Source organism: Herpailurus yagouaroundi, unplaced genomic scaffold (genome assembly GCF_014898765.1).
Source record: "Herpailurus yagouaroundi ecotype Mexico unplaced genomic scaffold, PumYag 217, whole genome shotgun sequence".
Taxonomy (NCBI): domain Eukaryota; kingdom Metazoa; phylum Chordata; class Mammalia; order Carnivora; family Felidae; genus Herpailurus; species Herpailurus yagouaroundi.
The window spans coordinates 5,043,524-5,053,925 of record NW_024412448.1 but is presented as its reverse complement, the minus strand read 5'-3'; the positions used below and the strand labels follow the sequence as shown (position 1 = coordinate 5,053,925).

General features: G+C 67.5%; 1 protein-coding gene and 1 long non-coding RNA gene across 8 annotated transcripts in view; one reads left to right on the top strand and one right to left on the bottom strand.

Moving 5' to 3' along the window:
• LOC121018036 (uncharacterized) overlaps nt 1-2,073 on the bottom strand; it is a 2,825-nt gene extending 752 nt beyond the window's left edge. The window contains exons 1-2 of the long non-coding RNA XR_005784998.1: nt 1,827-2,073; nt 658-754 (exon numbers count right to left, since the gene is read on the bottom strand). This is a non-coding gene — a long non-coding RNA (uncharacterized LOC121018036). The remainder of the gene's footprint in view (nt 1-657; nt 755-1,826) is intronic.
• Nucleotides 1-10,402, top strand: part of AATK (apoptosis associated tyrosine kinase) — a 32,806-nt gene that overhangs the window by 13,751 nt on the left and 8,653 nt on the right. Inside the window, exons 1-7 of one of the 7 annotated variants that reach the window (XM_040456631.1) lie at nt 2,097-2,213; nt 2,584-3,730; nt 5,077-5,224; nt 7,541-7,620; nt 8,107-8,225; nt 8,346-8,511; nt 9,346-9,479. In XM_040456631.1, the coding sequence (XP_040312565.1) occupies nt 3,659-3,730; nt 5,077-5,224; nt 7,541-7,620; nt 8,107-8,225; nt 8,346-8,511; nt 9,346-9,479 (719 nt within the window). In that variant the 5' untranslated portion in view covers nt 2,097-2,213; nt 2,584-3,658. The other 6 variants (XM_040456632.1, XM_040456629.1, XM_040456628.1 and 3 more) reach the window with 6 other exon arrangements.

Sequence of the window (10,402 nt, the reverse complement as noted above, 5' to 3'; positions counted from 1 at the left end):
AGGCTGAGCGTGGAGGCTAAAGGTGGAGGCTGAGGGTGGAGGCTGAGGGTGGAGGCTGAGGGTGGAGGCTGAAGCTGGGCCTCCTGAGGTAGTTGTGCCCCGCAGCAGCCTGTGCAGCCCTGCCGGGTGGGTGGCTGTTGGACCACGGTGCCTGCTGTCTTCCTCAAGGACCCAGCGGGCCGGAAGCCCTGCCCCAAGCTGCAGGAGCAGCCAGGAGAGGGAGGTGCAGGATTGCGTGCGCAGGTGGGGGCATCTGGAGAGGAGCGTGCTGGGTGCCCAGTGGGTCCCCATGGCAGTGGAGCGGCCTTGAGGGCTCTGGCTGCTCCCTGGGGGTGCGGGGATCTCCAGCCCTGGGAGGAAACGCCACGGGCCAGCGCCTGTGGGCCGTGTGCTATCAGGTGTTGGAGCCCAGGGCACGACTTTGAACACACACACTCGAGTTGGCCTGCAGAGGCCCTGGGAGGGTGTCCGCTTTGGACCCCTGGGGCACCGGGACATGGCCTGTGGCTGCCCTCCACTCAGGTTTCCTCCTGGTGCAGGCCTGGCCGGTTTCCCCTGCCACGGTGGCCCCGTCCTCCTGGCTCTCTGGCCCTGCCCGGCCCTTGCTACCTGGGCCCTTCCAACTTCCGTGTGGGTGTGGGGAATGAGCTTGGAGACCTGAGCGGGAGTCCAGGCTGTGTTCGCCATCTTTCCAGGCTCTCGGGCTCACACTGCCTCCAGGCGGCCCTCCCAGATGCCACGTTAGCTTGGGTTCCTATGTCGGCACAGAAGGCACGGGGACAGGGGCACGTCAGTCGGAGGTCAGCTCTGCCACCCTAGGCAGGCTCCTCACTTTCATGGAGCCTTCATTTCTTCCTGTCCATCGGGGTCAGGCCTGAGGGCCACCTCAGTGACCATTTGGGACCCCCGAGGCCCTGCTGAGACTGGGTCTGTCCTGAGCTGATGGGCTCGGGATGCCAGGTGTGCTGGGCTGGGTGGCGGGTTGGGGGATCGGCCACTGGGGGCTGAGGGGTGGGGATGCTTGGTGTGTGCAGAGGAATTGGGGGCAGAAAGCCTCCAGGGGCCAAATCGGGGATGGACAGACAGAGGTCTTTGGGAGAAGGGGGTGCAGTGTGACAGGACAGGAGGGGCAGGCCTGCCGTGCCCGCCTCTGTCTGGGGGACGCCCGGGCTGGCCCTGCCGTGCTGGCCTGTGGACACCAGATGAGCAGAGCTGGGGGGGGGGATGGGGGCAGCTCAGAGCCCTGGCTTGGGGGCCACCTGTATGTGTTGGGGGGGCGCCACGTGATGCTATCCTGGCACGTCAGGTTCCCCATCTGGTGAGGGCTAGCCATGAGGGGGCCCTTGTGGACCAGTGCTGCAGAACGAGGGGTCGCTGCTGTTCCCAGGACAGAAACCGGGCGCTTCAGCAAGAGGGTGACTTGGAAAGGCCAAGCCACACGGGGGGACTCTGCTGCCCTGTGGCTGTAGCGCCACCTTCTCGGGGCAGTGGGGTCCCTGTGCCTCAGAGGCCAGACGGGCCTGGCTCATGGCTCTGGCCCCCAGCGGCACAGAGCCTGGCACGCGGCTGCCCCCACACCTCTCCCGCACAGCGCGCCCTGAGGGTCCCTCGCCGCCCTTGGGGTCCCGCAGTGTTGGCGGGTGCTGTCCTCGTAGCTTTGGGGGCATGACAGCCCCTGGCGCAGGCTCCGGAGAGGGGAGGTGGGGTGACCAAAGTCTGGAAGAGACGTGGAGGGCAGTTTCCCACAGCCCCGAGACCCTGGCCTCATGGAGGGGCGTCCGTGAACCCCCACAGCTGGGACCTGGGAAAGGCTCCAGCCGCTTTACCGGCTCCGTGTTCTCTGAGTGAGGCCGCAGCGGCACCCAGTGGCCGTCCGGGGAACTGCAGGCTCCGGGCCACGGCGGCCGCTCTGCCCTGAGCCCCGCAGCTGTGCCTGTGGGTGGCAGGTCTCAGAGCGAGGGTCAGGGCGGGCTGGGGAGGCAGGGGCTTGGCTGGGCCCTGGGTGCACCTGGAGGGAGAGGGTGAGCCTGGGGGGCCGGAGCCTTGGAGGCTGCCCCGTGACCCCCTCTTCCTCGGCAGACGGCGCCCCCCTCAGTGAGCTCTCCTGGTCGTCCTCCCTGGCTGTGGTGGCCGTGTCCTTCTCCGGGCTCTTCACTGTCATTGCCCTCATGCTGGCCTGTCTGTGCTGTAAGAAGGGTGGCATCGGGTTCAAGGTGAGGGCCGGGGGCCCAAGGGGATGCGGACGGGATCCCAAGGGTTGGGCTCTCTTGTGCCCACTCGGCACTGAGCCTCCCTCCCCTGGGGGGCTGCCTACAGGAGGGCCGTGGAGGCCAGCCCACTGTCTCCCCCATTTTGGACCCCCTCTGTGTGGGCATGTCCCAGCTCAGGGCCAGGCCACTCAGTGCCGCGCATGGGTTGGGCACTCTGGGACAGTGAGGATGGGCCTTGCAAGGGCTCACCAGGGGGCTCCTGAGCCGGTGTGGGAGGGGGCTCGCTTCCCCAGACGCCCCTGACTCCCCCGTGGAGGAGGAGGGCTCTTGGCCCAGCGGTCCTCAAGTTCCTGCTCATTCGAACCGACAACAGGAAACCAAAGCCACCCAGACACGCTTTCCCTGCACCAAAACCACCTTGCCAGCTGGACCTGGGGCATCTTCTGCCCCACAAGGTGGGGATCGTGTGCCGGAGCCAGAAATCAGGGTGACTGTGCGCAGTGGTAGTGGTCATTGCTACTCACGGAGCATCAGCTAAACGCACAGCCCCGTCTTCACTACGGCCGCTCCCCAGAGTTACATTCCCAAGGGTCCTGGGCTGAATTCTGGGGCCCCCTCCTGAGGATGATGACCGAGGGGTACCCCCTGGAGAGCTGTGGCCCCCCCCCCCACCCTGCCATGTCTGGTTGCAGCTCTGAGCGGGGAGGACCAGGGGGAGAAGCTGGCAGTTGAGAACCCCAAGCAGAGGCTCCCTGCTGCCCCCGCCCCCTCCCCCCCCACATGGGTCGAGTTCCTGCCAACTTAGCAAATAGCGGGCTGGGCTGTGGTCATTCACCCCCTGCCCTGGGCTGGAGGTCGGATTCCTGGGCCTGGCGAGTTGGGGAGGGGAGGGGCCGTCCTGTGGCACCCATCAGTGTCCACACCAAGTGGCCCACACCCCGTTTTAGAAAAATAGCGCCCCCCCCCCCCCGGTATGGCATGTCACAGAGTGGGGGCCCGCAGGAGCTGCCCACCTGCCTGGTGAGGACGAGGAACTTGCCTATTACAGAGGCCACCCTACCAGGCCCCTCAGTGCCTCCGTGGCAGGGCTGTGGCTCCTTGCTCCCTGCCCTGGCTAGACTGTCTCCCTGACCTGCGGGCACCCAGCATCTGGGCCAGGCAGGATCCTGGGGCCAGAGCCGTGAGGTCATGGGGGGTGGGGGGCGGGGGAGCCTTGTATAGGTCAGCCCCTCCTCAGGGTACTGTGAGAACAAGGCCCCAAACAAGGACGAGCCTCGGCCCCTCCTACCCTTGCCCTCCTCACCTCCTGGAGAACATGGTGCCCAGAACATTCCAGCCCCAGTACGTGTTGGTGGGAGGGCCTGCCTACACCGGGGGCTCCTGCCTGGTCTCTGGGGGCCCAGGGCTGGGCACCCCCGGGAGCTTGCTGGGAGAAGGGGCTGGCAGCGATGCTCACACTGTCCTACTTGATTGCCCGCTGTGCCGGAATCATCCAGCGGGCTGTCGGGCAGCACCATCAGGTATGGGCTGGGCCAGGCCCCGGTGGGGTGTGTGGGCCTACAGCTGCAGCATCCCAGGGCCCCGAGGGTGGTCTTGAGGGCCCTGGGCAGGGGGGTCGTCGCAGGCACCAGCCCCTTCCCCCTGCCCCCAATGTTCTGTCCTCTCTGGGCCAGGACAGGGACTGGCCCACAGGGACACCAGCAGGGGGTCCCCAGTCACCCCTGGAAGCTGAGAACACAGAGACCAGGGGAAAGGAGGGTCCTGGTGTCACTGAGGGAGAAACCTAGGCCCCCTGGCTCCCAGTCCAGCTGCCTGTCCATGTGGGTGGGGCCCTCCAGGCCTCAGTTTCCCCACCTGGGCAGTCCGGTTGTGGGCTCCAGGGAGGAGAGCTGCTATTGTTTGAGTAGGAGTTGTTTTGCATCAGGCTCTGGATTTCTGAGACTTTGGCTCTCCTCTGGAATGTGCTCTGGACCTTCCCCACAGAGAGGTGCAGCAGCGGCCAGGTGGGGCCCAGCCCCGGGCTGCCCAGGCCAGGCTCTTAAGGAGCCCTGGGAGCGGGTAAAGGCCCACCTGGGTCAAGGTCCAGGGGGACGGCTGTGGAAGGTGGCAGGGTGCCTGGCCTGGGGGTGGAGGTGGGGGTGGGCTCCCTGCTCTGGGCACTCAGGAAGGCTCTTTGTCTGGAAGGGGTAGGGGCACTTAGACGCCCCTCCACTGGGGCGGGGGGGGGTGTGTGGTGAGGTCCCCCCCATCCCCATCCTGTCCCCACTCTCCAGCCCTAACCTTGAGGTTGAGTTCACAGGCCGGGCGGGGCTCGGGCTGCAGTGGGGAGGGGTGGCAGACACAGGAGTCGGGGGCTGACTGGATGGGCAGGGGCAGCTGGCCTCGGCCTCTCGGTCTCCTGTCTCTGGCCCCACCGCCGCCCCCGCTGGCCGCTGGCCGCTGGTCGCTGGTCGGGGTGGACCGGGCTGGGCCAGGCGCTGCTGCCCTGGGGCTCATGGCCCCCCAGGCTTGAGACTCTGGCCTTGGGAGGCTGGTTTTCCTCACAACCAACCAACCAACCAACACAAACAGCAGCCCTCTGGCCCTCTGGGCAGCTGGTGTCCCTGGTCCCCTGGAGGGGGAGGGGCTCGGAGGGCCGCGTGTCCTCTGCCCTGAGGAGCGAGAGGAGGGGTACAAGGGGCAGCCGGCAGGTGCCCCAACTCTAGGTCAGGCCCCCCAGCCCGCTCCACCCCCAGGTCCAGAAGAGGTGATAGCTCGGTCCTTTCTGAGCCTGTCCTGTACCCTGTGACCGTCCCCTCCCCTGCCCTGCCCTCGTCCCCGGAGTCCTGGCGCTCCCCGTGAGCCTGGCACCCACCTACCGCTGCAGGAGTTTGAGAATGCCGAGGGGGAAGAGTACGCAGCAGGCTTCTCGGCACAGGGCTCCCCTGCCTCAGGGGCTCCGAACGGGCCAGACGTGTATGTCCTGCCACTCACCGAGGTCTCCCTGCCCATGGCCAAGCAGCCGGGGCGCTCAGGTGAGTGAGCCCCCCCAGTAGGCTCAGCTGGTGTGCAGAAGGTGCGACTCGGGCCTCAGCAGCCGGTGCCCGCCCCCCCCCCCCCCCCGGGCGGGGGGGGCAAAGGGCTGGCGTGTGCCCCCTTCTGCTGGGACCGGGGGCGCCGCGGGCAGGCCTGGGTCAGCCTGCCCGCCAGCTCCCCCACCTGGGGGCTGCTGTGCGAAGGGGTGGCCACGGGGGCGAGGGACCTGTTGCCCTGGTCCTGGGATGGGCTGCCCGTGTGCAGGGAGGAGGGGCTCCTCTGCTGTCCCTGGACGCTTGACCCCAGACCACCCCCTCAGCTCCGGCTGGCCACGCCGCCGGCACATGGGCCCCATTGTGCCCAGTGGGTGGGGCCCACCCACTCGGGGAGGAGGGGCTCTTTGGGGCTCCCTCTGTGGGCGGGGCTGTGAATGGGCCTTTTACTCAGGCCTTGGGGGTGGGGCAGGTGCAGGCAGGGGCCTCCTCCCATAGTAGCTTCCTTGCCTGGCCTCCTGTTTGTTCCCCACCCTGGGGTCTCCCCACCAGGGTGGCCACCCACAGGGCCGATGTGGGCCTGAGCTTGCGAGGTTATAGGTCAGCATCCAAGCTGGGCTTTGAACTTGCCTGCTGGAGGCCGTCCCTGTGGAAGCCCCTAAGTGTGTCTGGAGCCTGGGGTGGGAGACGGTCCCTGACTTCATTCGGTTCCATGGCAGCCTGATCTCAAGGCGTCTCCCTGGAGCCTCCTAGGCAAGGCCGGTGCCCACTCCAGCTCCTCCAGGAGCACCTTGGGAAGGCTGTCAGGCCCCGGGGTGGGGGTGGGAGGGAAGGGGACAGCCTGTTGCTGTGGTCATGAGCTGGCCCACCCCACCCGCTCTGTTCCACACCTTCCCAGGCCCGTGACCCTGAAGCCCAGACTTCATCAAGGGCTGCGGGCCCCCAAGGCACTGGTCTGGGTCCTCAGCCCGAGGGCCCAGGGTTCCATGGGTATCACCACCCCCACCCCCCGAGCTAGCGTCAGGCAGGAGCCAGGGCCTGGGGCTCAAAGGCATGTGCACATCTGTTGACTGGCCCGAATCAACACCCCATAAAACCCTGAAGGTAGACACCCTGCTGTAGGAGGCCCCCCCTGACCTTCCTGGGTGACCGTGGGGCTCTCTGAGCCTGTGCTGACCCTGGACACTGTAACTGGTGGGGGAGCCAAGGGTCATCCCAGGGGACACTCCCTTCCCCCCCCTGCCCCCCCCCACCCCCCCGCCAGCCTGGGCCTGTCACCTGCCAGCAGTGTCGGGGACCTTGAAGAATCTTTGAGACTTGGCTTCTCCCACCCCTCAGGGGACTGTCCCTGAGGGTGGGGGGTCGGGGCGTAGGAGCGAGCAGCCGCCGCCGGCTTTCTCCATTTCTGTAGCTCACGTGTAGTTCTGTAGGGTTCCCCATCTCTGGGGACGGGAGAGACTTTAGGTGATGCTGGGGTCAAGGGCTAAAACCCTGAGTAACAAGTATCACCTGGACCTGGAGAATGTGGAGGAGTCCGCAGGCTGGGGCCCAGGGACGGGAGCCCCGAGACTCAGGGCCTGTGCAACCCCCATCCTAAGTTCTGCTCAGCATCAAGGTCAATATTCTCTGGGAGCAGCCCCCCACCCCCGAGGCTCTCCTGGCATCCCAGGCCCAGCCCTGTCCCCTGGGCCCTCAGGACAGTTGGCGTGGGAGCAGAATTCGGGGAATCCCTTGGGGCACAGGGCACGAGTGGGTTCAGCAGCCCTGGCCCTTCCTCTGGGGCCCCCACTGACCCTTCCTCCCTACTGACCTCACCCAGCACAGCCTGTAGGAGAATGGGCCCTGTGTGCTCCGTACAGGGCTGTGCCAAGCAGACCCCAACAAAGGAGCCTTTGGTGTGCCTGGTGCTGGAATGCCAGCCTGTGGCAGGGGTGAGGGGACGGGCTGCTCCGGGGCCCTCCTCCCCACGGGCTGGGCCCCGGCCACACTGCCTGCCTGGCATTGCCTGTGTGCCCGTCCTGGCTCCAGGCCCTGCTGTCTTCAGCCTGGCTCGTCCTGGTGGCCTGGGGCACAGCCTTTGCAGACCCAGGAGAAAGATGCCCGGACGTGACTTGGAGGTCTGCAGCTCCCCTGGGAGGCAGGCACCCTGTTCTCGGTGGTGGCCCCCAGCTGCAGCCCCGGCTCTGGGGGTCTCAGGGCAGCTCCCCAGAAAAGGCCAAGTGGACAACCCCTGAAGGGGCCGCCGGGTGAGGGAAGATCCGGGCAGTGACAGCCTGAGCTGGGCTCCCTGAGCCCCCCACCCCCACCCCCACCCTGTTATAGTGCAGCTGCTCAAGTCCACAGACCTGGGCCGTCACAGCCTCTTGTACCTGGAGGAGGTTGGCCACGGCTGGTTCGGGAAGGTGAGTTGCTGACCCTGGGGTGGGGTGGGGGAGAGGGGTTGACCCCGTGGGCCCCTCTCTCCCCTGGCAGGCAGAGGGGCAGGGTGGAGGCCTGCTTCTCCTGGGAGCCACCCCAGCCCTGGGGTCCCCTCCCGGTGGGGGGGGGGGAGCCCCGCCGTCCGATGCCGGGGGGCTCCCCCGAGGGGCGGGGGGGGGGGGGGGCCAGCGTCTCAGTCCTGGCTTCTCCCTGATCCCCAGCCCGGGTGGGGCGGCAACAGGTCCCTCTTCCTCCCTGCAGACCCCCAGAGAGCTGAGGACAGCTGGGGGGCTTGGGGTGACCACCAAAGAGCAAATGTTTCAGCTGGGAGGGTCCACCCAGGAGGGGCCCAGAAGCCCTTTTGCAGATGAGCGTAACGAGGCTTCCGGGCTCGGGTTCAAGGGGAGAGAGGAAGAGCAGGGACTGGAGGCGGAGCCCGGGGGGGGCCGTGGTGACGCCCGCCCCCACAGGTGTTCCTGGGGGAGGTGAACTCGGGCATCAGCAGCACCCAGGTGGTGGTGAAGGAGTTGAAGGCCAGCGCCAGCGTGCAGGAGCAGACGCAGTTCCTGGAGGAGGCTCAGCCCTACAGGTGGGCGGCCCCCGGGGCCGGCTGGGGCGGGGGGGGGGGGGGGCTGGGGGCGCGGGGCGCCGGGCCCCCGTGGACAAAGCCGAGCTCTGTGCTGTCCCTGCTCCTCCCCCACCCCTGCAGAGCCAGCCCCCTTCCCCGCCCGCCCGCCCCCTCCTGCCCTGAGTTCGAGTCAGGGGGGCAGCCTGTTGGCTCCCGCAGGGCCCTGCAGCACAGCAATCTGCTTCAGTGCCTGGCGCAGTGCGCGGAGGTGACCCCCTACCTGCTGGTGATGGAGTTCTGCCCCATGGTGAGTCCCCGCTGCCTGGCCCTCCAGCCCCTCCGCCCCGAGCTTCTGTCCGGGATGTTTAGGAGGAGGGCTCAGCCTCCCCACAGAGGAGCCTCTGCTGAGCTGGGGACCCCTCCTCACCCTCCCATGGGCCGTATGTTCCCCCGGAGGTGGGCTCTCTGGGGCAGAGGCACCTGCAGGGGGGAGGGGGGCTCCAGGTCACTAGGAGGGTGGCCGCTGGGTCTGGGGCGGGCCCGGCCGCCTGTCCTGCTGAGTTGAGCCAGTTTCCTGAGACCCGCTTACCTCACCGGCGTGTGTTCTCCCGCCCGTGACTGCCTGCACGATGCCCCCAGGGCCCCTTCCCCCCCAGACAGCTCCGCACCTGCTCTGAGCGGCCCTCGGCAGACATGGGTCCCTGCAGCGTGCAGGCCCCCACTGTCTGGTTTCTGGACCCCTGGCGGTAGCTGTGACCCCCTGGGGCTCCCCCAGCACGGCTGGGCCCTCCTCAGGGATCTGCCAGCTGACCCTCCGGTCTCCTGCCCTGTGTTCCCACGCGGCTGGGCATCAGTGCTCAGATGGCCTGTCTGCCGCTTGCCAGCAGTGAGGTGGCGAGCCTATGGGCCCTGATAGTCTGCACAAGGGACGTGGTCCTCCTGGCCCCGCAGGGTTGCCTGGGTCTGCAGGGACAGTGAGGAAAGCGTCCTCTGACTGTGGAGTTGTCCTACTGAGAGCCGGCCACTAGGGGGCGGATTTGGTGGCTCCTCTGGGTAGCTGCACCCCCACGTTGCCCGCAGGCCCTGGGCGGGAGGGGCTGGGCGGAGGGCTGGGCGGTAACAGTGCTGCCCCTCTTCGCAGGGGGACCTCAAGGGCTACCTGCGAAGCTGCCGGCTGGCGGAGTCCATGGCGCCCGATCCCCTGACCCTGCAGCGCATGGCCTGTGAGGTGGCCTGTGGCGTCCTGCACCTACATCGCAACAACTATGTGCACAGGTGAGGGCGTGCGGGGCTGGCGGCTCTCCGGGGGGTCCCCGTGAGCTCTCTGTGCGGCCTCTGCCCCTGCCTCGGGGCTTGTGTGGGGGTTAGCTGGCTTTATTTATTCAACCTCTAGGGACCATTGTGCCAAGGAATCTGGTTAAAGAAAAACCACCAGAGAGGGTGGATGCTTGCTTCTGCAGGGGGGCCGGCTGGCCTGGGCAGCACCCGGGGGGGCCCAAGGCCCATCCTCTGTCTCCAGGGGGTCAGAGCCACCACATTGGCCCTGCTGGCCTCTGTCTCCCTTAGACCCCGGGGGGGGGAACGGGGGAGGGATGGCTCTGTCCTGCTTCCCTCCCTGGCCCTGGAAGTCGGAGGGGTGGACCAGGGTGCCCAGTGTAGGAGGATGTGCCCAGAAGAAGTGGTAACAGTCAAGCGGCAACCCCCAGCCCCGGAATCTGCCCAGGCCGCCCTCCCCAACAATGTCCCGGTGCTCCCGGACTCTGCCCAGGCCGCCCTCCCCAACAATGTCCTGGTGCTCCCGGACTCCGCACGGGCCACCCTCCCCTACAATGTGCTGGTGCTCCCGGACTCTGCCCAGGCTGTCCTCCCCAACAATATCCCGGTGCTCCCGGACTCTGCCCAGGCCGCCCTCCCCAACAATGTCCTGGTGCTCCCGGACTCCGCACGGGCCACCCTCCCCTACAATGTGCTGGTGCTCCCGGACTCTGCCCAGGCTGTCCTCCCCAACAATATCCCGGTGCTCCCGGACTCTGCCCAGGCCGCCCTCCCCAACAATGTCCTGGTGCTCCCGGACTCCGCACGGGCCACCCTCCCCTACAATGTGCTGGTGCTCCCGGACTCTGCCCGGGCCGTCCTCCCCGACTCTGCCCGGGCCGTCCTCCCCAACAATATCCTGGTGCTCCCGGACTCTTCCCAGG